The sequence below is a fragment of the Muntiacus reevesi genome, chromosome 17, assembly GCF_963930625.1.
Source record: "Muntiacus reevesi chromosome 17, mMunRee1.1, whole genome shotgun sequence".
NCBI lineage: Eukaryota > Metazoa > Chordata > Mammalia > Artiodactyla > Cervidae > Muntiacus > Muntiacus reevesi.
The window spans coordinates 55,806,353-55,832,667 of record NC_089265.1 but is presented as its reverse complement, the minus strand read 5'-3'; the positions used below and the strand labels follow the sequence as shown (position 1 = coordinate 55,832,667).

General features: G+C 52.7%; 3 protein-coding genes and 1 long non-coding RNA gene across 9 annotated transcripts in view; 3 read left to right on the top strand and 1 right to left on the bottom strand.

Annotated features, from left to right (window-relative positions):
* TLN1 (talin 1) overlaps positions 1-3,683 on the top strand; it is a 34,288-nt gene extending 30,605 nt beyond the window's left edge. For all 3 annotated transcript variants that reach the window (XM_065908368.1, XM_065908370.1, XM_065908369.1), the window contains one exon: positions 73-3,683. In XM_065908368.1, coding sequence (XP_065764440.1) covers positions 73-198 — 126 coding nt within the window. In that variant the 3' untranslated portion in view covers positions 199-3,683. The remainder of the gene's footprint in view (positions 1-72) is intronic.
* A 2,820-nt stretch (positions 3,684-6,503) lies between these two features.
* Positions 6,504-13,901, top strand: TPM2 (tropomyosin 2). Of its 4 annotated transcripts, none has more exons than XM_065908364.1 (9): positions 6,504-6,743; positions 7,182-7,307; positions 10,205-10,338; positions 10,437-10,554; positions 10,649-10,719; positions 10,858-10,933; positions 11,430-11,492; positions 11,660-11,729; positions 13,758-13,901. In XM_065908364.1, exons 1-9 carry the CDS (start codon positions 6,630-6,632, stop codon positions 13,838-13,840), a joined length of 855 nt encoding a protein of 284 aa, XP_065764436.1. In that variant the 5' UTR covers positions 6,504-6,629; the 3' UTR covers positions 13,841-13,901. The 4 variants fall into 4 exon arrangements, with proteins under 4 accessions (XP_065764436.1, XP_065764434.1, XP_065764435.1 ...); XM_065908362.1 differs by lacking the exon at positions 10,858-10,933 and adding an exon at positions 11,179-11,254 and having other exon boundaries at positions 6,506-6,743; XM_065908363.1 differs by lacking the exon at positions 13,758-13,901 and adding an exon at positions 12,697-13,029 and having other exon boundaries at positions 6,506-6,743.
* A 911-nt stretch (positions 13,902-14,812) lies between these two features.
* CA9 (carbonic anhydrase 9) lies at positions 14,813-20,674 on the bottom strand. Its single transcript, XM_065908356.1, has 11 exons — positions 20,294-20,674; positions 19,458-19,487; positions 19,021-19,191; positions 18,757-18,899; positions 18,583-18,675; positions 17,448-17,514; positions 16,066-16,223; positions 15,776-15,920; positions 15,635-15,661; positions 15,165-15,246; positions 14,813-15,032 (listed from the first exon to the last, which is right to left on the bottom strand). Exons 1-11 carry the CDS (start codon positions 20,658-20,660, stop codon positions 14,966-14,968), a joined length of 1,350 nt encoding a protein of 449 aa, XP_065764428.1. The 5' UTR covers positions 20,661-20,674; the 3' UTR covers positions 14,813-14,965.
* LOC136148679 (uncharacterized) lies at positions 20,296-26,073 on the top strand. The gene is made up of 4 exons (XR_010659549.1): positions 20,296-20,428; positions 21,396-21,462; positions 21,810-21,971; positions 24,401-26,073. It is a non-coding gene; the product is annotated as an uncharacterized lncRNA (long non-coding RNA).
* The last annotated feature ends 242 nt before the right edge of the window (positions 26,074-26,315 follow it).

Below are 26,315 nucleotides of genomic sequence, written 5' to 3'. Positions count from 1 at the left end.
TGCCCTGGTCCCCACTCCCCCAGACCCTAAGGCACATACTCACTGACCGAGTCCCTCATCTCTGTCCCTCAGATCATTGCTGCCCAGGAAGAGATGCTCCGGAAGGAACGGGAGCTGGAGGAGGCACGGAAGAAGCTGGCGCAGATCCGGCAGCAGCAGTACAAGTTCCTACCTTCAGAGCTGCGAGACGAGCACTAGACAGCCGCTGGTGTGCGTCACAGACCCAGCCCAGAGACTGCGCCTCACTACCAAAGCCTCCAGGGCTGCGGGCCCAGCCGGCCCAACCCCAGCACCCCCAAGTGCCTGCCAAGCCGCACGCTCCCTGGCCCTTCCCGGACTCCAAGTGCCTTCAAGCCCTAGGGCCCCCAAGTGCCTGCCCCTCCCCAGAGTATTAACGTTCCCAGAGTATTATTAACGCTGCTGTACCTCCGTCTGAACCTGCCAGGGCCCCAGCCCGCGCCACCCTGCCAGCAGCTTCCAGCCAGTCCCCGCAGCCTCCACTCCACTCATCCCTTTTTATACTATCCACCCCCACCCCCAGCTACCTGTGGGGCCGGGGGTGTAAGCCCCAAACAGGTCATGCTCCAATAAAGGTGATTCTGCCTGCAGCCTCGGCCTGCCTTCATGAGGAGGCACCCGCCCCGAGGGCAGGCGGGGAGAGAATGGGGTGGGGTGCTGTGGCCCAGCTCCATGGGCTCAGAAGTCTGCCCGAGGCCCCTTGCTCCCGCTCCACGCAGAGCCCGAGAGCCCTCCTGGCCAGGAAGCTGCCCCTGCGCGCTCACGCTCCTGGTGTCCCTTGCCTCTCCGGCCGCGCCCACGCCACACCGAGTGTCACTTTTCTCTTCCTGGGCCGGCAGCTGCCAGTGCTCCTCGTGGCTACCAGGGACACTGTTCTTCATCACCGCTCACATGAACAAATCTAGTCCCTCACCAAGTCTGAATTTTCAAGAAGCAGCTTTGCTGAACACAAGCCTATGGATACAAGTGTCTGAGCCTAAGAGAACTATGACCAGATTTGGCTGATGCAGTTAACAGGCCAAAATTCCAACCTGAGGCTGCCTTGGGGAGGCTCAACCGTTGACCGGGTTGGGCGCTTCCAGCCCCTCCCAGGCCTTGCTGCCACTCCTGCCCACAACAGAACCACAAAGGAACTGAAAGAGCCAGACCCAAGTGTGAGGCCGCGTCATCGGGCCAGAGCTCCCCTAATGGCCAGGCAGGTGCTGGGAGCCCTGTGCCAGCTGCTCACCTGGAGGTTGAGTGGGCGAGGTGGGGGGTGCCGTGTGCTTCCACTTCCCCCCACATCTGCCTGGACCACCTGCCTTACCCACGCTGCCTGGACCACCTGGCAGCCCTCTCAGCTCTGCCCGTTTCCACGTGCGATTCTCCAGCCAGCCCTATTGCTCAGCATGTTACTTCCTTGCTTCTCCCTCCAAGTAGAACACAAACACCACCCAGTCTGCTGCTACTCTTCACCTCATGTCACCTCCTTAAAGGCATGACATCTTCTACTCCTACCCCATTACAGTAGGTTTAAAGTAGAATGACTTTGTCCTCCCCAGGGTAGCCATAATGGGAGGTGCCAGCTTCCTACTATCACTCGTGTCACCTGTGATTAATTCATTCAATATTTACTAAGCCAGGCCCAGGCTAAGCACTGGAAAACAGAGACGTATTATCACCTCTCTGACGCAGATTGGCAACTCAGTCTGTGTGGCTGTGGCCCCCTAACCCCAGATTCAATGTCCTGGCATCACTGAGGACCTTAGAGATCAAATCCCTTTTACCACTTCCCCAACAAGTGGTAGTCCAGACTGTCTGAACTCCTCCAGCTAAGAGCCCAGACAGCTGCTGACTCCTGCTACCGCTTCCCTGCCATATCCTCAGGAACTGTGACCAATCACGTTCCTCTCGATACTGATGCCTCAGGGAGCCTTCTGGGGAGAGACCCAAATACCTATTAGACCAGCAGTTCTTACAATGCGGTTGACCCTCGGGCCTCTGGGGGTGCCCAGGATCCTTTCAGGGGTCCTTATGGCGGCTTCCCTGGTGGCTCAGTGGTGAGTCTGCCAGCCAATGCAGATGACACAGGCTCGATCCCTGGTCAGGAAAGACCCCAGACGCTAAAGAGCACCTAAGCCCTGCACCACGGCTGTCAAACCTGTACCCTGGAGTCCACGAGCCCCAGCCACTGAGCCCACATGCCGCAAGTAATGAAGCCCACGCACCCTAGAGCCCGTGCGCCACAAGAGAAGCCACTGCGATGAGAAGCCCAGACACTGCAGGACGAGTGGCCCTCGCTCGCCGCAACTCAAGGAAAGCCACGCAGCAATGAAGACCCAGCACAGTGAAAAATAAACAGAAAAAAGATGACTTTCATAGTCATGCTAAGACATTGTTTTCCTTTTTCAGGGTGTCAGCATTTGCACTGACAGTGAAAACATTTGGTGGGTAAGCTGCCTTAATACAAACCAAGGCAGTAGCCCAAACTACCATAGTCACTGTACTCTTCACCACCAGGTACTGACAATGTAAGATGCTGGCTTCTTACTGAAGAATGTCCTTGAGGAAGCAGCAAAAAATATTCATTTTGTGAAATCTTAGTGCTGCAGGAACAAGTGTTTCACTGTTCCATGTGATCAACTGGGGAGCACGTGTAGAACTTCTCTGGTGCACACCAAAGTAGGATGGTGTCTCAAGGACAGCACCTCGACAGTTCTTGGAGCTGAACTAGCTGCTTTTTTTCATAGACCACGTTTACCTGCAGGAATGACTGACAGACTTGGGTAGCTGGCAGATTCTTCTCAAAAACAGAAGGTGTCACTTCAAGGAAAAACCTGCCAGTACTTGTTGCCAATGATACAGTTCAAAGTTTCAAGTGAAAACTAAAATTTTAGAAAACTTATGTCTGCCACCATGAGCTTTATGGCTTCCCCAAACTTAAAACAAGCTTTTCTGTTGAAACCATCAGGACTTTTTAAATAATAAGTAACGAAATGTGTTGACATTTGGAACACCTGCATAGCTCAGTGAATCATTTTCCAAATGACCAATGCATACATGCTGTTACAAAATTATTCCTGAGTAAAAAAAAAAAAAAAAAATGATCCAAAGTCAATACAGACCAATGGATTTTAATGAAACATTGTACAGGAAGGTTATTGATACGGTCAGGTTCTTCACTGCAGCTAACCATTAAGAGAATAGTTAAGTGTTGATGTAGTATCAAAGAATATCCACAATTGCCCAAAAAGGTTACACATGCCACTGACGCTTGAACAGCATGGGTTGTTCCATTTACATGGGGATCAATAGATAATTACAGTACTACATGATCAGTGGTTAGTTGAATCCAGGGATGCAGAATCATGTATATGGAGGAAGCAAGCAAATAGAGGGTTAAGGTATGGATTTGCAACTCCACAGACCCCTGTCATGTTCAAGGGTCAGTGAATTCTATTCTCTTTTCCAACTACGTATCTGTGTGAGACTAGATTTTCTTCATAAAGAGCACTTCAAACAACCAACACATAGCAACAGATAGACAGCACAAGTAGATTTTGAGAATCCAGCTGTCTATTAAGCCAGATATTAAAGAGATTTGCAAAAGTGTAAAACAACTGCCATGTTCTAATTTGGGGATGTGACTATAGTTATTTTTCATTAAACGTATGTTAGCACAGTAATGAGTTTGTTTTATTTTTAATGAATTAACAAACACTGAATTTTTTGTTTTAATATGATAAGTATTGATAGATATAACGTACTTCAACAAAAGCTTTTTCAATCCTCAAACCCCACTCTCAATTTTTAAGAGTGTAGGGTTCTAAAATGAAAAGGTTTGAGAATTGCCCCCACTAGACCATGAGTCATCCACAAAGTATATTCATGTATTCTGAACCTGGTGCACAAAAAATTCACCTGGCAAATGTTTATCAAGTGCCAACCCTATGCCTGATGCTATGCTACAGTGGGGACTCAGAACTGAAACAGAATCCCTTCTCTGGAGGGGTCACAGACAGGTGGAGAAGCAAACAGGGATGAGAATGTTAGTTAGGAGCCTGCAGGAAAAACAGGCCCCTCTGAGGTGGAAAGGGTGGGAGGCAGGAGTGGATAGAGAAGCCTTCTCAGAAAAGTTGACACCTGGTCTGTCTTTACAGCCACCAGCAGTCAGCCAGGGGAAGGGAGGGGGAAGAGGATGCTAAAAGGTGGCAGCTTTAAGAAAAGTCTGTTCTTTCAAAACATCCCACCCTCACAGCATGTATATTATCTATGGTGAAACGGACCACCAGCCCAGGTGGGATACATGAGTCAGGTGCTCGGGCCTGGTGCACTGGGAGGACCCTGAGGAGTCGGGTGGGGAGGGAGGTGGGAGGGGGGATCGGGATGGGGAATACATGTAACTATATGGCTGATTCATGTCAATGTATGACAAAACCCACTGAAATGTTGTAAAGTGATTGGCCTCCAACTAATAAAATAATATTAAAAAAAAAAAAAAAAAAAAAAAAAAAGAAAAGTCTGGCGATGTCCTGCTCCTGCACTGACCTCAGCATGAGTGCTACACAAGTACAAGTCTGCGCACTGGGGGTGAGTCTGGGAGTGAAAGAGGTAGGTTAGAGCTGAAGCAGGCGGGAGCCAAAACAAAGGGCCTGGTATACCATATTAAGAGATGTGGATTCTTAACATCAAAAGAGGGAGGGCCAAGGGAGGCACTGGCAAGGATTTTAGGGTCCCACTCGCATCAACTTTATTTTATTTTATTCGCATCAACTTTAAAAAAGATTTTTCTGCAACAATGTCAGGAGAGTTGGGGAACCAGGAGCAAGACCACAACAGACTCAGGCAGGAGGTAATACAGGCCCAAGGCAACTCCAGAGAAGTCTGAGGAAGTCTTCCTCATGTGGAGGAAGAAGAACCTACAGGATATTAAGGGGATGTGGGGAGTGAGGGACAGAGGAGCTCTTAATGACTCCCAAGGGTTTGACCCTGGCTACAGGGTGGCTAGAAGCGACTTTTTAAGAGTTTGGGGGAAACGGAGTCAGTTTAGTCCATATGCAGCAGCAGCGGCCTAAGCAGATCTATACATTTCCCCGCCCCCTACCTCCCCGCCCGGACCTCGCCCAAGCCGGGGACCCAGGGTTCCCACGGCTTCCACCCCACCAGCAAAAGCCAGGCCTCCCACCCGCCTGCCCCTGGGGAACAAGGCTTCCTCCGCCTGGTCTCCCCTTCCCCCCTCCAAGGCAGCTCTCCACTTCCTTTCCACCCCCCCCCCCACCCCGAGGAAAAAACGAAAACAAAAACAAACAGCTTCACGCCCGTGCCCCAGATTTCCCGACCCTGGGCCCCGGCTCCCAGAGCTGTTTGTGGCGCCCGCGGTCGGGGGGGACAGCTCCCCCCAGCCTCGGCTCCGGACGCCCAGCCGCTCAGAACTCTTACCCTTGCCCCTGCCTTCCTCGCCCCAGCCTGGCCCCGCCTCCCCCCGGGAAACATCCCAAAAAAGGGCAGAAAAGAAATTTCAGCGTAAAGTTGGCTCACAGGGGAAGAGAGGAGAGTCCGCCGGGAGAAGGGAGGAGAAGGGAGGGCGCCCGGGGCAGCCAGGGGAAAGCGGGGGCGGTGGGGGTGAGTGGAGGCCGGTGGGGCGGGGGAGGTCCCCAGCAGGGACGCGTCCCGGGTGGAGGTGGGGATGGGGGTGGGGAGCCTGGCAGAAGCCACGTGGAAAATATGCGGGGCACGTGGGGGGCGGGGCGGGCGCGCGGGGCTGCGATCCGCGGCCGGGCGACAGTAGAGCAGGGGGTAGGGGCTGGAAGCGGGGAGCGAGGGGAAGAGAGGTCAGGCCCCCCTCGGGGACAGCGAACGCGGCCTCGATCTGCGCTGCAACCGGGTTCCTGGGCTCCCCTCCTGCCTCAGTTTCCCCAGGTCCCTGGTGAGACTCATCGCTGTCACTGCCGTGTCGGTAACGCGAGGCCAGAGTCTGGAACTCAGGGTAAACTGAGGCACTGAAGCGGCAGAGGAGCCCCGCCTCCCAAGAGACATTTAATCCGAGGGGATTTACAGGAAACTTCTAAATTAAGGGCAGCGGCTGCCGCAGTTGAGGGGGGGACACTCTGCACTCGGGTCCCTGGGCCGGCAGCTGCCGTGAGCTCAAGCCCCGAAATAGCCCCGGGGCCCCAGCCGCAGCTGCCACGGCGCCGCGCTGTCACTCAGCGGGAGCGCGGAGCCCCCAGCCCCAGTCCCCCCCCTCCGCCCCGCCGCGCCAGCTTTTTCAGCGGACTATCCACCTCCTTTCCCTTCCGACGGCTGCGGGCGGGGTGGGGGTGGGAAGGAGAGGGGTGGGATGGAGGCGAGAGGCGGGGCCCCGCGGGGGCGGTCCCCAGGGGGTGGGCGCAGGGGGTGGCCGCGCCCCCCGACCCTGCAGCGCTTCTGCCCCTACAAGGTTTGGGACGCAGTGGGGGAGGGTCTTGGCCCCCGGCTCCGCCCGGTCCCTCCCCGCCTTTTAGGCGCCCGCGCGGCAGGGACATCCCAGTCCCGCTCGGTGCTCCTCGCCCGCCACCCGTGCGCCCAGCCCGCGAGGCCAGCCCAGTTCTCCCGGTCCGCACTGCCCGCCCGCCGGCCGGTCCCCCACCGCAACCATGGACGCCATCAAGAAGAAGATGCAGATGTTAAAACTGGACAAGGAGAATGCCATCGACCGCGCAGAGCAGGCCGAGGCCGACAAGAAGCAAGCTGAGGACCGCTGCAAGCAGGTGGGGGGGTCCCAGGCCCGGCGCAGCCCCTGCCCCACCCCACAAAGAGGGCAGGGGCGGCCCTGCCCTATGCCCCCCAGCCACTGGCCTGGTCTGCAATGCTCTCTACCGTCCAGCGTGGGGGCTGCTGGGCCTTCACAGTACCCCGGAGGGTCCCTCGCCAGACCCACACTTCATTCCACCCACCTTAGGCTGGGGAGCCCCAGTCCCCACATTTCCACTCCTGCCCTTGGAGCCCTGATGGGCCTGCTCCTTGGGGCTGGGAGCTTTCTCTCCACTCCCACCAGGTCCCCACACACCCCTGGCTGCCCTGTCCCCCGCTGTCCTCAGATGTCCCTCTTCCTCTCTGACAGCCTCTAAATATCTCAGTACCCCTCACACACACCCCTGACTCGGGCCTGGGCCTGGGCCTGGCTGACTGAGGGTTTTCTCTCCCAGCTGGAAGAGGAGCAGCAGGCCCTCCAGAAAAAGCTCAAAGGGACGGAGGACGAGGTGGAGAAGTATTCTGAGTCAGTGAAGGATGCCCAGGAGAAGCTGGAGCAGGCTGAGAAGAAAGCCACTGACGTGAGTGTGGACCTGGGCTGTGGGGGAACTGGTGCACTGCCAGGGGTCCCAGACGGGGATGGCGGGGACCTTCTTCACCAGGGCTGAAAGGGTTTCCTTGCAGGAACCCAGGCTAGAGCAACCTGGCACAAATAATTCAAGACAGTGGGTAAATCAAAACCACTTACCACTTCCCCCAGAGGACAGAGCATTGCAATTCCGTTGGCTTCCAGCTTTTAGAATGTACAGTGATCAAACAATGAGTCATAGTGGGGGTGGGTGGTACAAGAATTTACCCTCCACCTCAACTAATCCTCCAGTTGAACACGGAGAGAAGACTGCAGCTACATTTTGGGGGTGTGGGCTGTGGGTGTAGGTGTTGTGGGCAGAGGGAGGGAAGACGAGTCCAAAGATGGGCCCTGACTTGAGTTACACCCCTGGGGGGCCATTAGAAATTCCCTGGCCTTGACCTCTGGCTCCAGTGGCCCTGCTGTGCGCTAGGGCCCCAGCTCAGGTTCTGTCGCTCCCTTATTTACCCTCATTAAGCTGTCAGCCTCGAGATCATGCCAGGCCACAGGGCAGAGGGACAGGGCCACAGATGCCAGGGCAGCCACCTCGGCAAGTCCTGCTCACTCTGAGATTTCTCTGCCTGCCCCACACCTCCTAACCAGACGTCTCCACCTCCTGCCAGTCCCAACCCCCACCTTGAGGTAGGAGAATGGCCACAAGACTTTGGACCTGGTACTTTCTCTGCCTCCTGTTCCCCATTTGCCTTCCACCCAGGATTAAGGTTAAAATGAGGCTTCAACTTGGATGGATGGGGGGATTAGCATAAGCATGGTCTGAACATGCAAGATCAGAAATGACATTACTGTTTGTGTTGACCATTATCCATGTTCCCCATCCCCCCCTGCCCCCAAGGTTGGTTTCTCTGACCTCCAGTCTTTGGTTTTGGTTCTTCACCCACCCTGGCACTTGGAAGGGAACTGACCTGCAGCTGCTGGTGAAGGCGACCCTGGGCATCTGACACTCTATAAATAACTACGGCCCAGTGCAGCTGGAGGCAGGACTGGAAACCCAAGGAGCCGGGTGGGGGCTGGAGAGGAGGCGGGGAGGACAGGGACCGAGCTGGGGAAGCAGGCAGCAGCGCCAGGAGCGGAGAGGAAGCGCTGCCCAGACTCATTGTGACCTTGAACACAGCACTGAACCCGTGCACTGCCTCAGTCTCTCCCTCCTCTCTTGCTTCCCGCGTGTGCAGTGGGGATGGCACTGCCTGGCCTGTGGCTAAGAGAGCAGCGTCCATAACTGGGGAAAACTGGAGAAGCACAAAATGCCACAAGTCAGTCCTGTTCTGCAGGCCCCAGGACTCCCCAGGTTCTCCAGAGTCGCTTGTTACCCCGTGACCACAGAGAGAGTTTCCCTTTTATAGAGTCTCACCTCTCCCTAGACCTCCAGGATTCCTCAGAGTCATTCTTCCCAACCCCCAGTGCTGTCCCCAGAATCCTTCCACACTGAGTCATCCGGCCCTGTGCCCGGGATGGGCTCCTGTCCCTCTAGGTGGCCTTCAGCACCTGGAGTCTAAGGGCAACACCACTTTCTACATATGGTGTTGTTCCCCCGTCCTACCCCCAGCGCTGCCACCGTCTCTCCCCTCTCACTCTCTTCTTCCCCTGCACTGGTCCCTTCTTTCCAGTCCTGAACCTCAGCGTCTCTATGTTTTGTCTTTGAGGGAGAGACAAGGCATGAGCTAGCGTTTATGGGATGGGGACTCTGCAGGCACGTGCTCAAGTGCTTTCTCTGTGTTATTTGTCTATTTCCCAAGATTGCTTATCATCAGAATCCCTTGAGTGAGTGAGTGATACTCGCTCAGTTGTGTCTGACTCTGCGACCACCTGCCAGGCTCCTCAGAATCCCTTGAAAGCTTAAAAAAGAAAAAAAGATAGAAGGATTTCCAAGCCCCTGCCCTGGAGATCTCAGTTCAGTGGCTCTAGCATGGAGCTAAAGAACCTGGATTTTTTTTTAACCTCCCTGATGGTCTGTTACCAATCCAGCATTAGATGCACTGCATTATCTCAGATCATTCTGCAAAGGAGGAACCAAGGCTTAGAGAGACGAAATAAGTTACCCAAGGTCACACAAGTAGCTCAAAGACAACAGTCTCACTCAGAGCGGATGCTCTTAACACCAAATTGCACTGCTTCTCTCCTTTGCCTTTTTGGGATCTCTCTTGCTCCGTCCTCTTTTTCTCAAGGTATCATCCATTTCTATGGACCATCTCCAAAACCTCCACGATTTTGCCTCTATGTTGCAGGATCAGTGGCAGATCTGCCACTCACACTGCCCTTGCACTGCCCCCACTTGCATCCAGCACTGGCAAAGAGCCTCTTGCTACAGCCCTGGGTTCCTTAGCCAGACTTGCTGCCTAAGCCTCCTGCTGTGAGTCTGCCTAAGCCTCCTGCTGTGAGTCTGCCTGGCAGCCAGTGACATCACGGAGCTTGGTTCTGTGATTGGCGGATTTTAGCAGCACTGTGGCCTGGTTGGCCTGATTCTTTCCCACCCCTTGCCTGGGCCAGACTCCGCTGAGGAGTCAGGGCTACCTCAGACCTGATCCCAGCACTTGGAGTGCTCTCAGACAGGCCGGGGGGGATTTGTGTGCAGATATCCACTGGAGACTGGGCACAGTGCTAGAAGAGGCCCTGCAGCAGGGGAATGGAGCTTGTCCAAGAGTGCATGTTTTGGGCTGGAGCATAGGATCTGCGAAGAAGATGGTTTGGTGAAAAAAAAAAACAAAATAGGTTGAATGTCTGGAGGCCAGAAAGCTTAGCTTTGTTCTGACAAGCATAACCATCCTCTGATGCCTCTCTGATCCTCATCCAAGGCAGACACAGCCTTTCTGACCTCTGACCTTTGACTCACAGGCTGAGGCAGATGTGGCCTCCCTGAACCGCCGCATTCAGCTAGTAGAAGAGGAGCTGGACCGGGCGCAGGAGCGTCTGGCCACAGCCCTGCAGAAGCTGGAGGAGGCTGAGAAGGCAGCTGATGAGAGCGAGAGGTGGGCAGGGGTGTCCTCAGAGGGTGGGGCGGGGAAGGAGCCGGAAGCCTGTCCCTGCTGGTCCTAACTGCACCCCCACCACTCGCCCTGCCTCCCAGAGGAATGAAGGTCATCGAAAACCGAGCTATGAAGGATGAGGAGAAGATGGAGCTGCAGGAGATGCAGCTGAAGGAGGCCAAGCACATCGCCGAGGATTCGGACCGCAAATATGAGGAGGTGACCGTCCTGCCCCACTTTGTTCTCACACCCGAACCCCAGACACTCCCAATCATTCACCAGGGATCTCCTCCTCGCTCCCCCGTCCCCACAGGTGGCCAGGAAGCTGGTGATCCTGGAAGGAGAGCTGGAGCGCTCTGAAGAGAGAGCTGAGGTGGCTGAGAGGTAAGGACACCCCCGGGTGGCAAGTGAACCTCGGCCTGAGCCCGGGCTGTGGGGCGCTCTGTGCCGCGGGGAGGTGCTTCCCCAAGCAGGGGACCCCAGGGACGGGTCTTGCCTCTGACCCCTGCCCGCTGCCCCCAGCCGAGCCAGGCAGCTGGAGGAGGAGCTTCGAACCATGGATCAGGCCCTCAAGTCCCTGATGGCCTCAGAGGAGGAGGTAGTCACCTCTCTGGACCTTTCTGGCCAATGGCACCTTCTCTCGGCTCACCTTCCCCTCCACCTCAGGCTGCGCTCTCTCCACCTGCTGGGGGTCGGGACGGGCCTGGGGCTTCCAGACTCTGCCAGCTGTCACTCTCACGACTTTGCTCTTCTCTTCTCTCCTCCACCCCTTCCCCGCTGTGCCCCCTCCACCGCTCCCCCACTGCGCCTTCACACCCCGCCCTGCCACACACCCCCCTGCAGTAAATGTGGGGACCTTGAGGAGGAGCTGAAAATTGTTACCAACAACTTGAAATCCCTGGAAGCCCAAGCGGATAAGGTAGAGGGGGCAGAGGGGCAGTGAGGACGGCCCTTCAGGGGAGGGAGGCCACGGGCCAGGCGGGCGGAGCGCGGGGCTCCACGGAGACAGGCCCAGGAGTCGCCTGTGGGGCTCCGTGGAGAAATGAAGGCTTTGCGGGGGTGCTGTACTGATGGCCTGTGTCTGTCCCTAAAAGTATTCCACCAAAGAAGATAAATATGAAGAGGAGATCAAACTGCTGGAGGAGAAGCTAAAGGAGGTGAGAGTCCTTCCAGTCCGAATGGCCCGCAAGCCCCCCAGTCTCCACCAGAGACCCCCTGTGGCAGGGAATTGGGCACAGGGGCGGAACAGAAGGTTGACTTAAGTGATGGTGTCTGGGAGGGCCTACACTTCTGTCGTTTTTCCCCATCTTGCCTTTACACCCAGGCTGAGACCCGAGCAGAGTTTGCCGAAAGGTCGGTGGCCAAGTTGGAGAAAACCATCGATGACCTGGAAGGTAAAAAGCATATTCCTCTGTACCCCCGAGACTTTCACAACAGCTCCGTACTACCCATGACTTATCTTCCTATCCCATGAGACTTGCCAGCAGTAAATGAGGACTGGACCCCCTAGGACTCCACAGGTTTTGGCAGTCTGTGCCTCCCATCCAAGTAGATAGATGATGTAGCCCCATCAACTCCAGTGCTTCGCAAACTTGAGTAGGCATGAGAATCCCCTCAGAGAATTTTTAAAAAATACAAATTCCTGGGTCCTACTCTGAAATGACTGCTGACTTTGGACTGAATCTGTGTCTAACAAGCGCCCTGACAGTGCAGATGCTGCTGGTCCTCAGACCATACTCTGAGTAGCACTGATCTAGATAACACTACCTCCAAGTACAACACCCTCCTGATTAAATAGAGAGCTGTTTGGTTTAATATCTAGGTTTTTGTGAAAACATTAATGGAAAATACTATTCTAAGCTAGATTTGATGAAAACAAATATCCAGGTATTTGCTAGTCTGTAGCTACTTCTCATTCTTATCAACAATGTTGTGCCTAAAACTGTCTTTCCCTTTTATTTCACTCCCACATCTCTTGCTTCCAGCCCTCTCAGGCAAGCCTCAATTTTCTCTCCAACTTTAGGCCTTTCTAGCTTGAGTGTCCTCCCTTTGAAGCAGGCACTCCTGCTTACGCAAAGCACGGTGTCCCCCGGTCCCTGGGGGGAGGCAGGAGCTCCGTGGGGAAGCACCAACTTGGGGTACAGAGAAGGACAAAAGACACAGGGGTACAGAGAGGCGAGGAGGGGCCCCTGATGGCTGTCCAGCCTGTTCTCTGGCCTGTCTCCCTTATTCCATCTTCATCCACCTCTCTCTCTGATTCTTGTTCTCTCTTTCCATTACCCTCTCTCCTTCCACTCCGCTTTCCCTCCATTCCTTCTCCCCACACTCCCGCCTGGCCCCCCTCCCCCGGACCCCCACCAGATGAAGTCTATGCACAGAAGATGAAGTACAAGGCCATCAGTGAGGAGCTGGACAACGCGCTCAACGACATCACCTCCCTCTGAGCCTCTCACCAGTGCGGCCCTCGGCCCCCTCTCTCTTCTCCTTTCCATTCTCTCTCTGGGAAGCAGGGCCAGCAGGAGGAGCAGAAATTGGCAACACTGCACAGCCAGGCTGGGTGCAGCCTCGGAGAGCCCCCGCCACATCCGCTGCCCGTCTTGGCACTTGCTTCATCCTACTATATCCGTCCACTCCTCCCTCTCCCCGCCGGCCTCCACCACTCTCTGCTGCTTAATAAACTCCGTTTGGTCTCCACGCTGTCTTCCTGCCCTCTAAAGAGCACTGCTTCACTGCTGAGACCCTGGCTCCTATGGGCACCCCTAATCTTGTGACTCCCTCCCACACTGAGCTCACCCACAAAACACTGAGGCCCAGCCCAGAGCCCCCTCTGCATGAGTCTCACTGCCGCAGGTGGGCACGTTAGACTGTGTCAGTCACCGCGGGCCTTCTGGGGCCTCTGAGATACACGCCCTTCTGCAAACCCAGGCATGTCACTGCCCTTGGAGCGCTCAGCTGAGATTCCAGGATATAAAGGAATGGCTGGAAGGGGAGTGGGCTGCTGAGGTGCAAGGGAGGGGTGCAAGGTTGTGACAGGTCCGGGATGACGTCTGGAATGACGCCGGGTGCCAGCCACATGGGGGCTTTTCGCTGCAGGTCTGTTTTCTGCCTCGAGTTTGTCTGACACTCCCTTTCCTGGCTCAGTCTTTGTCTTTCCTCCTGTTTCCAACTCTCTTGAACCTTCTAAAGAAGGAGGGTAAATTAGTTTATGACTCGGGCCTTCCCATTTCACCTCCATGGCCCTGAAGCCTTGAGTGAGGCATCCCTGTCTTGGTCAGTCCGTCTCTCTGTCCCACCCAAGGGGTCCTCAGATCCCTGAACGTTTGTGTCTTTGTCTGCCTCCAACCCACTCCGTGTCTGTTCGTCACACCCCCTGTCCATGCCTCCCCTCCCCACCCCTGCTCACGGGTTGCTTCCCCTCGCAGAGACCTTGGCCAGTGCCAAGGAGGAGAACGTGGAGATCCACCAGACCCTCGACCAGACACTGCTGGAGCTCAACAACCTCTGAGGGCTGGCCCTGCCCCAGCCAGGCTAGCTGCCACCCCACCAATAAACGGATGTCACCAGCATTATGGGGCCTTTAAGCCTTTCTTGGGTGTTGGCAGTGGTGGTAGTTTTCCAAAGTGGAGACGGCAGAGAGGATGCCTCAGGGGAAGAGTGAAGCGGGAAGGAGCTCTGAGTGAACCCAAGGGATGGGGGCATGAGGGTCACCGAGGAGGGGTTGTGAACGGGCTGTGTGGGGCAGAGGAGCCTGGCCCTCATTCCCCACAGGGCAGAGGAGCTGCCGTCCGCGGCACTGCCCCATTCCAGCAGGTGGCTGGGCGCAACACAGCTGAGGCAAAACCACAAAACTCCATTGGTTTTACTGGAGCAGCGTGAAAACCCAGAGCCTCGCTGATTTTAAGCCTAGAGGCTGAGCCTGCCCTATAGACAGACAGACACAAGGTCATTGCAACACTAGGTCATTTCTGCCCGCTTCCTGATGACATCTATGTTACGCAGACTCCTGCTGCCTCATCAAAGATGTCCACACCCTAGTTCTGTGAAATGTCACCTTACATGGGAAAAGGGACTTGGCAGTCAAGTTAAGGATTCTAAGGTGGGGAGATTATTCTAGGTTAACTGGGTGGGCCCAACATAATCACAAGGGTACTTATAAGAGGGCAGCAAGAAGGTTCAAAGCAGTTGTAGGTGATGTGACAATGGAAGCAAGAGATTGGAGTGATGCAGGAAGGGGTCACAAGCCAAGGAATGCTTGCCTTCTAGAAGCTGAAAAAGGCAGGAAAATATTCTCCCCTCAAGAGTGTCCAGAGGGAACCATCCCTGAAGACACCCTGACTTTAGCCCATAAGATTCATTTTGGACATCTGACCTCTAGAACTCTAAGAGAATAAATTTCCATTACCATTAAGTTTGGGTTAGTTTGTTATAGCAGCAGTAGGAAATGAATGCACCATCTTTTTGATTTAGGAGACAAGGATTTGCTTTCCACAGGTTTTATTAGAAATATTCATTTTTAAAAATAATCTTTGGAGGTTTAAAAGGAAGTGGTATAGGGAACAGGACGGAGTCTTCAGCTGCCCTTCAGATTCCTCTGACCAGCTTCTCTGCATATTCTTCAACTGGCAGGCCTCTAGGCAACAGTCTCTGTGACCTCTGCTGGGTGGTAGCTAACACTCCCTTTGGTTTCACTTGGGTGTCTACACAACAGGGAAGCCTAATCAGAAATCTCACCGGGGATGAGCTCATTTGCATGCAATTTGCATGGAGCAGCTCTGGACTCCACTTGGGGAGGTGGGGGCTGGGCCTGAGGGAGAGGGTCAGTATAATACCTTTGCTGCCTTCTCATTTGCACAAGGAAGGCGATGCTGGTAACAGCAAAGAGGAGGCCAAAAACCAGGGCCAGGATGTCACCTGGAGGGAGGAGGAAAGAGACTGCCTCAGAGGGTGCAGAAGAGCCTGGAGGATTCCCTCAGAGCCGCTTCCACCTGCACCCCACCCCGCCAGCTCTGTCTGCAGCAGGGGCCAGCTAAGGGATGGGGTGGGGACACAAGGAGGGGTGAAAAAAAGCACCTTTTTCCTCCTTAAAGACAAAAGAGGTTGCTTGGGAAGGAGGATTGGAGGGGTTTTCTTGAGCTTCATTCTGACCAACTCTTGCTCTGGGGATGACAGGGTAAGCCCCACCTTGATCCAGCACTATTGTATTGGGCTTGGAGTCTGTTCTGCAGAATCGCAGAGGTAGCAGTGGTGGTCCTGACTAGCCCCTGGCTGAACAGTGCCAAGGGAGGGGGCACAGACTCACCAGCAGCGAGACAGGAATTCAGGTGGACTGAAGAGAAAAAGCAGATGTTAGAGCTGGGGCCTGTGACCACCAGTGACAGACAAGAGAGGATGAGGGCCCTGTGGCTGGAGGGGGGCCCAGCATCAGTAGACAAAGCGGCACCTGGTTCAACAGTCCTAGGGCTGCCATCCACGCCAGCGGGGAAGGAGGCCTCAATGATTCGCCCATTCAAAGGCTGCGCGGCTCGGAAGTTCAGCTGTAGCCGAGAGTCGTCAGGTCCCCACAGGGAGTCAGAGAGGGTGTGGAGCTGGGGAGGTCAGCAGACAGTGGGGGGTGGGCTCATGACACGGAAGCAAAAGGGTCCACTGGCCCCGTCCCCCACTGCCCCCACACAGCCCTTCATCTCTCTCTGCATCCTCATCCCCAGTGTCACCACCATACCCCAGCCCCACCTGCTTAGCGCTCAGCTTTACTGTCTGGTTGAACACAGTCCAGATGACCCCCTGGGCACAGGGGGGTGTGGTGAGAGACCCCTCGTATCGGAAGTAGCGGCTGAGGTCAGAGGGCAGCAGCGCAGATACATCCAGTCCTGGGACCCAAGTCTCAGAGTCTGTGGAGAGGATGTGTGCTGGGGTCCAACCTCTCTTGACCTCCCCTCATACACACACCAAAGCTCTGGGGTAGAGGGGTACGTTTTTAAATCCCAGAAACCAAGCTGACCCAACTCCCGGAAACTGTTTCTTCACTGAATGTATCCCTTCCCATAACTCAGCACAGGACATGACTCAGTAGCAAGTAAAAGGCTTTGGGGCTCAGAGTAAGAGAACTGCTCCCCTGGCCCTCCTTCTGGGTCTTCACTCTTACTTTGCATACTGTGATAACACGCTGGAATGCAGATGTAAGCCAAGAGTGAATCAAAAGAGAAAATGAGTAATTTTCTGAATAATTTGTGATTTGAATAATTTGTAAATAAATACCTATAACTATAAAAGACAGACACAAAAGCTCAAAAGGCACAATTTTCTTCAGTTTAGCAAAACGTAAGATCCAGCTGGGTGAGGTTTAAAATGAGCTAGAGTGACTAAGAAGGAAAAGAAGATTTCCAACAACATTATTTACAAATTTAAAATATTTGATGCTGCGCTTCCCTGGTGGCTCAGTGGTAAAAGAATGCCTGCCCATGCAGAGGACACAGGTTCAGTCCCTTGCCCGGGAAAGATCCCACATGCTGCAGAACAACTAAGCCGGCGCACCACAACTATTAAGCCTGTGCTTCAGAGCCTGGAACTGCAACTACGGAACCTGCACGCTGCAAATACTGAAGCCCGCATGCCCTAGAGCCCGTGCTCCACAAGAAGAGAAGCCACTGCAGTGAGAAGACTGCATACGGCAACTACAGAATAGCCCCCACTCGCTGCAACTAGAAAAAGTCTGCACAGCAGTGAAGACCCAGCGCAGCCAATAATAAATAAGATTATTTTAAAAAATAAAATCAAATATTTGATGCTTCAAAGGAGTAATAGTTCTCAGAAAAATTTTAGCTCTCCAGACTCAACCCCTGGAGCTTCAAACACTGTGTTTTGGTTTTATTTGGTTTTCATCTTATCATGGTTTCTGTTTGATTTTTAAACAAAAAATCTGTGGGCAGCAGTTTGCTTTGCCTGTTTGCTATGTTCAGCTTCATAGTTATTATCAAGGTCACAGTAAGCCAGTTCACACTTCAACCCCCTTCTCTGTGGGAGGGAGCCCTTCTCCATCCTCAGACTTAAGGCTCCCCAAGGATGGTTCTTTATGACAACGGTATCAAGAGTAGGAGCCAGACAAACAAACTGACCTTTCTCAGTGATTTCTCCCAAATGTGACAGCAACAGTTCATAGGCACTGTTTTCTTCTGGGCCTTCCTAGGAGATGACAGTGCAAGATAAATGAATACATGTATCTAGAGTCCTGTATCTACAGGCCGGAGGCCTGTAGGTGATGTGGATTCCCATAATCCTCCCTCATTCCCCAGCTCTGAGAATGCTGGGAAACACAAAATCTTATGTATTATTACTCAAGATCCATTTACTTCTACTTTGCAAACTGACCTAACTAGGTGGACTCATTTTCAGTGGCAAATTCAAGGAGGAGGAGGATGCTGGGCCATTTTACTAGGATACAAGGCTCAATGATGGGCTCTACTTACTTTTCCAGGCTCGATTATCACTAACTCTATACATATTCCATGGGCCTGCCACAGACAACCCCAATAACCTTTGTATTCATGGTACCTCTGCATTCACCTTAATAATTAATGAGTTTGACTTTTGGACCCAGGACACACTATTTCCAAGGTGCTTCTCTGCAGTGCTGTGAGGCTGGTGTTAATGAATCATCAGGAAGGCAGTGAGTCTAACAGATGTTTCACCATCCACAGCTGTCTCACCATCCTTCCTTCCTACTAGCCTATTCTAATCATTGTGTTTGTACCCTTGATCAGTACAGGTCCAAAGATGTCAAATGCTTCTCTAGACTCAGTGCATTTTGCAAAGAGGAAATTATGGGTTATAAAGGTATTAGAGAAATGACTCTCCCTTTTGACCATTCCCCACATCTGCCAGTCCCCAAATGGGCCATATTCTGAGTCTTCTCGTGTTCTTGGCTCTGCATGGAGTATCTCTCTTTCTTTCCCACTAGCGAAGGCTTCAAGTTTTACCTCCTCTGTGAGGCCTTCCCTGACTACCTCTTTGACGATGTGTCCTGTGTGTATGTCTACTCTGTCAGCCTCCCTCACTGGCTGTGGGGAGACAGGATCCACGGTTTCAGGATCTTTTTTGTGGCCCAGAGCCTGGCTCACAGTGGGCGTTAATGAAAGAATTAATGAGTGAATGAAGATGACAGCCAGGTGCGGGGATGGGAGTTTCTGGGGCAAGATACTCTGAGCCCGAGGGCGTAAAGCAGCAGAGGTAGGGGGTGTCTAGGGCTGGTACCTGCAGAAAGGCGGCCAAGACGGCCAGGCCCCCTGGGCGCCCCAAGGCCTCGTCAAATTCCTCAAATGCAGTGCTGAGGTGAACCACGTGAATCTGGAGAAGACACGGCAGGAGTCGGCGAGATCCCTTACCCGGCACTCCACTTGGACCCTTCGCGGACAGCTGCGCGCTCACCTCGGCAGGAAAACGGTGACCATCAACCGTGTGCTCCGAGCCCGGGCGACCTGGGGCCCCCCAGTGCAGATGTAACTGCAGGGCCCGGTACTCCTGCCCGGGACCCAAGGCCATCTTCAGTCCGGAAGGCAGGCTCAGCTGCACTGTGCGGTGAGAAGCAGGTGAGCCGGGCCCGCCCACCCTCAGCCTCACTTCCAATCCCCGTCCCCAAACCTCCAGGTAGACTCCGCCCCTGCCCTGGGGCTCCGCCCGCGGCCGCCTCACCGGTGTGGCCGTTGTTGCACAGGCGCAGTTTTGGTCGTGGCGGGAGCTCAAAGCCAAGGAGTTCCAGGGGTCGCAGGGCTGGACAAAAGGCGGTGAGCTCCGGGCGGATGTCTACCGGGGATTGAAAGCGGCCAGCGCAGGCTGGGGACACCTGGGGCCACGGCGGAGCGCCTGGAGTGGGCAAGTGTGCACAGGAAGTTTGAAGACAAGAGCAGGAACTTTTAGGGAAGCGGAGTAGAAAAAGTGATGCGGTCGAGTCAGGAGGCATCCCGGAGGGACACGGAGATAAAGGATGCGGGGGTCGGGGTGGGCGGGGGACAGGCAGCGGGTGATGTCGGGGACTGGCAGACGTGGATGCGGGGTTAGAGGGATGCGCGTGCGAGCATCAGCAGAGCTGGGTGCTCAGATTGGGTCTGTGTAGGGGGTGGGTGTCTCACCTCCATAGCGCCAATGACTGTGGCCATCCCCTGCATAAACGAGAAGAATAAAGAGACTGATCTTCGAGCCCAGTCCCTCCCCAGCGGCCAAAAAGAGGCGGGTCTTCCTCACTAGCAGCGTTCACAAATTCGGATTCTTAACAAAAGCATAGCAGGTAACAGAAGCGCCAGAAACACGCACAATAGGTTGCAGCCAAATAAAAATGCCACAGCGTGATGGGCACACAAAGGTTCTGCTAGCCCCGCTTTCAACCACTGTCATAGGGTCTGTAAATGGGTGGAGACCTCATTCCCAGGCCCAGATTAGTAGACCATCTTTCTCCTTTAGAAATCCCTCCTCCCTACTCTCCCTTTCCTTTCTGATCTCCACCTCCTTTTCCAAAGTTCCTGGCTTGAGGATCAGGATACCAGGTTCCTCTACCTGCTGTTTCCTTCTTCCGAGGTCTCACTTTCCTCATCTGTAGCCTGAAGATGCGGTGATTCCTACAAGCCCTTCCTGCTCCTCCTCTGGTACCAACCCCCCATCCTTTCTCTTCTGTCTCCTCATACTTCGCTCTCCACATTCCTCTCTCTTTCTGCTCCCCAGCCTCCCCCTTGCTTTTCTGTCTCTTCCTGCTTACCTCTCTCCGTGTCCCCCCCCCCCCTTTTTTTGTCTTTTCATCGAGTTCTGAAAAGGGGGTAAGGGGTTAGTGGCAAAGGAGCTCCTGGGGTTGGGAAAAATCACTGTCAGCACAGGCTCCTCTTCTTCCCTGAATAACCCCTCCCTGGGCTGGGGTTTAATGAGAGGAAGCACCAACCTCCTGGAGGCCAGGTTTGCAGAGCTGATGACCACTCACCTTTTTCGTCTCTGTGGGCGTTATTCTGGGGGCCTTGAGTGTCCCTGGGTACCTCAACGGTCGGCAGATCCTCTGACTTCAGAGAATTCTCCTCTCCTGCGTCCGTCTTCAATCCAGGTAGATCCTCTTCTCCAGGTGAGTCCTCCTCTCCAGGCATATCCTCTTCACTGGGCAGGTCCTCCTCACCGAGTGGCTCATCTTCCCCAGATGAATCTCCTCCCGCGGTGGGCACACCCCGCATCCAGAGCAGGCTCTGGGGATGGGCAGGCACCAGAAGGAGCAGGAATAGCAGCAATCGCGCAGCTGGGCCTGGGGCAGGGGCGGGGATCCACAGAGCGAGCCGGGGGCTGGGGCACGGGGGAGCCATGCGGCTGACTGTGGGGTGTCCTGGGACACGGTGTGTACGGGCTGTACGTGCATCGGAAACGGGAGGTGGGGGGGGGAGGAGCAAGCCTGGAGGGGAGCAGGCTGACTCACAGAAGGCCCTTTTGGAGATGGAGCCAAAGTCCTGTGGGTCTAACTGGCCCTGTGCCCCCTCCCCGATAGCAAGGTGGGAATGGGGTGGAGTGAGGGGCAGGTGTGTGCCCAGCCAGCAGGTTATCGGGGTCATGGGCTCAGCCTGGAACCCACGGCACCACCTGGCACTATACAGGTTCTCCCTGGCACCGCCCGACTGCTAGTCAGCCAGCTTCAGCTAACCCTGGCCTGCTTCCCAGCCCCAGGCAGCTGGGGCCCCCACATCCCCTGGCTGAGAGGGGAAGCTGCCCATATATACATCCCTGGCTGGGCCAGGGAGCAGGGAAAGGGATAGGGAAAGCTCCCGGGGGAGTCTAGGGATGGGAGAGTGGATGGATGGGTAGTTGGGATGCGAATTTGAATATGAATGGACAGCTGCATATATTCTTGAGTCTCTGATGGGTTAAAACTGAATGTAATATTCATCATATTAGACCTCTGCTCAAAAACCTTCATTGGCTTCCCATACTCTGCAAAGTATCTTGCATCTACCTACCTTCTCCCTCCAGCTGACTTCAAGTCCCTTCAAAATCTTACCCAAGAGACTTTTCCATCTTATTTCCTACTACTCTCCCTCATATTCTAGCCAAATTATGTCAGGCTGGAGATATGGAAACAAGACACAGTCCCTGTTCTGAGGAGCTCACTGTCTGGTGAGTGAGGGCAAAACTATCATAATTGGAGGACAGAGATGAATTCTTCCTCAGAAAGTAACACAGAAGTTGGCAAAATCTGATCAGGGTTTAAAGAAGTAGCAGTTCAATTGGTTAAAAAAAAGGGGGGGGGGGGATGGGATCCTGGGCAAAAGAGAGATATCAAATATTTTGAGCAGGAGAGTGACAGAATCCGTATCTCACACTAGATTACGTTGAGAGGTGGTGTGGAGCACGGATTAGAGGGGGAAAGTGGGTGCAAAGAGGTGAAGAGTGAGAGGACCCCAAGAATGGGCTGGGGGTTCCCTGTCTGCCTGGTCACGTAACATTTGGTGAGCCCTCTCCAGTCCTCCAGGCTCGGTTCTAGGCCCTAGGGATGCAGCAGTCACCTGGAGAGCAGCCTCTGCTGTTCCGTAGCTCACATTTTAGTAAGACGCCAGTGACTTCGACAAACCAGAAGACAGGAAGCCCATCTCAGGAGATTCTTCTCTGGGGCTCATATTCAGTAGGTATGTACACCATTGCGGTTGCATAATTAGATATGTTGAACATCTATAATCTGGTTTGTAACTAGTCCCTGACTCCAGGGTGCTCCTGCTACCCCACTCCGCTCTGGGGACACCCCTGGCCTTAGGAGTTCTTGTCTAAGGAAGTAATGCTTGGCCCAGCATAGGCTCCAGGACACCACTTGAGCGTCCCATCCAGTTTCCACTCTGGATCAGTGCTTGTATACCCATTACCGTGTTATATGGTTTTACTATTTGCTCTGTGGAAATGCCTTTTATTATTCAAGACTCAGCTCATACAACCACTACGGAGAACAGTATGGAGCTTCCTTAAAAAACTAAATAGAACCATCATATGATCCAGCAATCCCACACCTGAGCATACGTCTGGGGGAAACCATAATTCAAAAAGATATATGCACCACTCCAATGTTTACTGAAGCACTATTTACAATAGCCAACACATGGAAGTAACCCAAATATCCACTGACAGATGAGTAGATAAAGAAGATGGGGTGTGTGTGTGTGTGTGTGTGTGTGTGTGTGTGTGTGTGTGTGTGTGTGTGTGTGTGTAATACTACACAGCCATAAAAAAGACAGAAACAATACCATTTGCAGCAACATGGGTGTATCTAGAGATTGTCACAGTTAAGTAAGTCAGAGAAACAAATACCACGATATCATTTATATGTGGAATCCAAAAAAAAAAAAAAAAGATAAAATTAACTTACTTACAAAACAGAAACAGATTCACAGAATTAGAAAAGACTTATGCTTACCAAAGGGGAAAGGTATAGGGGAGGGATAAAATAGGAGGTTGGGATTAACATATGCACACTACTGTATGGAAAAGGATGGATATATGTGTATGTATAACTGATTCACTTTGCTGTACATCTGAAACTAACACAACACTGTATATCAACTATACTCCAAATTAAAAAAAAAAAAAAGACTCAGATCAAAGGCTACCTCCTCCAGGAAGTCTTGCTTGACCAACTCTACACCACAGGAAGAGATTTCTGGTGACTCTGAACCACCACACTTCTTTGCCTGCCCTAATAATCTTGCTTACCATCCAATTCATATTAAGGTGATTTATGACATTATATCTGCTCTAATAGCCTCGAGGTTCATAAGGACAGGGTCCAGTATTTGACTGAGTCCATCTTATATTCAACAGTCTTTTATCATTGATCATTTTTCTCTTTTCAGATCACTGTCCAGGGCTTAAGAAAAACCAGACTAAGATAGCTTCCCTGCCTTCAGGGAGCCCAGTGACATTGACCTGTGTATGTCAAACCACAATTATTCCAGGAGTAGGACATCACACTTCTACAGCACCCTAAACTGTGTGCCTTGTCAGAGTGACTGTCATACTGTATGCCAAAACTTGTATGATTGAACAACAGCTGTGCTCCAAGCAGTCATCTCAGGAGGTAGTCAGTTTACCAGTCTAGGTTGCCGTTTCTGGAGCTAAATTAAGAGCCATCCATGGCAATCCAAGCAGGCACTCCTGATGGTCAGCTAGCTCATTGTCTTGGGCAGCTGTGTTGTCAGAACCGTGGTTGGACCCAGACACATGGAAGGTACATGATAATATCTAAATTGGATAGGCCTGGATAAGACAGAAGGTGATAATGACTAATCTAACTGAGATGGGGGAGGTCATGGGAAGGACAAAGAACAAGAACACCATGCTACCTGAAGTTTGGAGTTTGCATATCTAGAATTTTCTCCAACACCAATCATAGTTTTATTTCATATCCCCTTTCCAAATGTTCTGAATGTCTGCATCTTTGTATGTTTTAGATCTCTGTCAGGGTCTCCTTGTACACTTCTCTGTGCTGTCTGCACACGCCTCCCCTCCGTCTCTGCTGTTTTTCTTAGTATTTCAGGGTCCAGATCTACATCGAGGTGCAGCCCTGTGCCCCGGCCCCCTAATTTCCCAAGTGCCATTCTCCATGGGTGCTGTCTCTTGAGCTCTCCGTCTCTGTGTGTGACTGTGTCTCTGGTCTGGGTGGGGAATGTGGACTCTGATCCTGGAGCGAGCCTGTGCAACTGGGAGTCTGCCAAACTCTAGAACAGGTTTGAGCTCCGAGTCTTGTTTCCTGCATCTCCCTAGGTTGGGACAGAGTGTACTCAGGGCTGATTGACTAGGTCACCCCCCTTCTCCTGCCTTGGTCTGGCACACACTTCTCTGTGGTGGCTTAAGGTCAAGTCTTTGGTCATTAGGGTCTGTGTCTTAAGACATCGAGAGCCATGTCTCTGCTTATCCCACGGCTGCAGAGAAGGGAGCTATTTACCGGTAAAGCAGGAGAAAAATCCCCCTATTCCCCAGACCGGAAGCAAAGACAAATCACAGCCCTTCTGGGGCTCTGGGGACTGCCCTGTAGTTCGAGCCCACCTCACCATCTATATTATTTTCCTAGGACTGCTGTAACAAATTTCCACAAACTGGGTGGCTTAAAGCAACCAAGATTTATTCTCTCACAGTTCTGAAGGAGAGGAGTCTGAAATTAAGGTGTTGGTAGGCCCCTGCTCCCTCTGAAGGTTCAAAGGCCTCTTTCAGCTTCTGGCAGCTCCAGGCATTCCTTGGTTTGTGGCTGCATAACTGCAATCTGTGCTTCCGACTTCACGTGGCCTTCTCTTGTCCGTGCATCTTCTTCTGGCTGTCTCTCTCTTTTTATTTGACAGGTAAGAAGTAGGTTTACTTGGAGGCAACACACTCCACAGAGTGTGGGCCATCTCAGAAGGTGAAAGAGGCCCTGGCTGTCTCTTATAGGAACATTTATCATTGGATTTAGGGCCCACCAGGATAATCCAGGATGATCTTAAGATTCTTAATTTAACTGCATCTACAAAAACCCTTTTTCCAAATAGGGTCACATTCACAGGTTCGAAGGGTTAGGACATGGACTTATCTTTATGGGGGTCACCATTTAGCCCACTGTACCATCAGCCATTTTGGAACTGAACACACAGGGTGATGTGTTGGAGAACTTCATGCCTTCTGTCTATCTCTCTCTTCATGTTGTAGGCAATTTCATCTACTCCCATGGCTTCTGTAAACTGATGACAGCCAAGTATCCCCAGGTTGGACTCTGCTCATCTCAGATATGTAACCACCTGCCTAATGGATGTCCCCACTTGGATCTCCCACAAATATCTCAAATTCAACAGGCTTCTAGCGAAATTCCTCTGTCCCCAAAGCTACTTCTTCTACCCTCTACCAAGTGGTGTAAGTCAGAAACCTGGTTCCGTCTTTTCTTTAATTTTTTCCTTCACCTCTGACATTGTCATCAAGCCCTATGGATTCTACCTTCTAAGCTTTTCATCCTTGTGTTTCATCCTAGTCTACAAATTCCATCACCTCTTACCTGGATAACTACATCTACCTCCTAATGGGTCTTGCTGAGCCCAGCTAGCCAGGGTCATCTCTCTAAAATGCACATATCATCTCACGCTCTAAGACCTTTGAATGTTTCCCATTGCCCTTAGGATAAAGTCCATAGTATTTGACATGGCCTTCAGAGGCCTGCCATTGCCTTGTTTTCCTTGATGGGTTTGAACCTAGGTGGGGCCAATCAGAATGAAGCTCTATGTTTCAAATATTTGATGACAGAGGAAGCTCACTTTCACTTTGTCCAAACATGGATAAGGAAGCACACAACCTCTGGAACTGTGGGCAGCCACCTTGTAACCTCAATGGAAGCCAGCCTTAAGATGAAGATAAAACCATGGAAGATAGAGAGGGACTGTGGAAAGCAGTCCTTGGAGCTTAACTAACCCTAGAGCCCGTATCTGGACTGTAACCTGCGTCTGGACTTTTCAGTTACATGAGCCAATAAATTATTGTTAAGCCACTTTGAACTGATTATTTGTGACATAGTCTTACTAATATAAATTCCCTCTATAGCCTGTGTCTATGACTCCAGCCTTCTCTCTCATCACGCTTTCCTTTGCAATCTGTGCTCCAGTCTTACTAAACTTCTAGCAGTTTCTTGAATCACGTGTGTGTGTGTGTGTGTGTGTGTGTGTGTGTTATCTCCAATCCCTTATCCGTGCTATTTCTCTTTCTACCTCACCCACACTGCCTGCTCTGCCTAGTCAAGCTCTGTCCCCTTTATCCTTCTGGCACCCTTCAGTTCCCATGTTACTTCCTCTGCGAAGCTCCCCTGGCCCTGGGTTAGGGTCAGCCCCTTCCCCTGCACGTGCAGAAGCCTGTGTTTCCTTTGGATGCGTGTCTCACTTTGTGGTGGTTCCTTACCGTGTCTCTCCTGCTGGACTAAAAGCATTCACGAGCACGGGTCACATTTCTCTTGTTCCCCATCTTCATGCCTAGCA

Bases quoted from the DNA above. Each gene is read 5' to 3' on its own strand.
- TPM2 (XM_065908364.1), top strand. From the start codon at position 6,630: ATGGACGCCATCAAGAAGAAGATGCAGATGTTAAAACTGGACAAGGAG. The intron at 7,308-10,204 runs GTGAGTGTGGAC...TTTGACTCACAG, and splicing joins CTGAGAAGAAAGCCACTGAC to GCTGAGGCAGATGTGGCCTC. The intron at 11,730-13,757 runs GTAAAAAGCATA...TTCCCCTCGCAG, and splicing joins AACCATCGATGACCTGGAAG to AGACCTTGGCCAGTGCCAAG.
- CA9 (XM_065908356.1), bottom strand. From the start codon at position 20,660: ATGGCTCCCCCGTGCCCCAGCCCCCGGCTCGCTCTGTGGATCCCCGCC. The intron at 18,900-19,020 runs GTGAGGCGGCCG...CTCACCGCACAG, and splicing joins GTGCAACAACGGCCACACCG to TGCAGCTGAGCCTGCCTTCC. The intron at 15,033-15,164 runs GTATTATACTGA...CCTGTTGTGTAG, and splicing joins CAAATGAGAAGGCAGCAAAG to ACACCCAAGTGAAACCAAAG.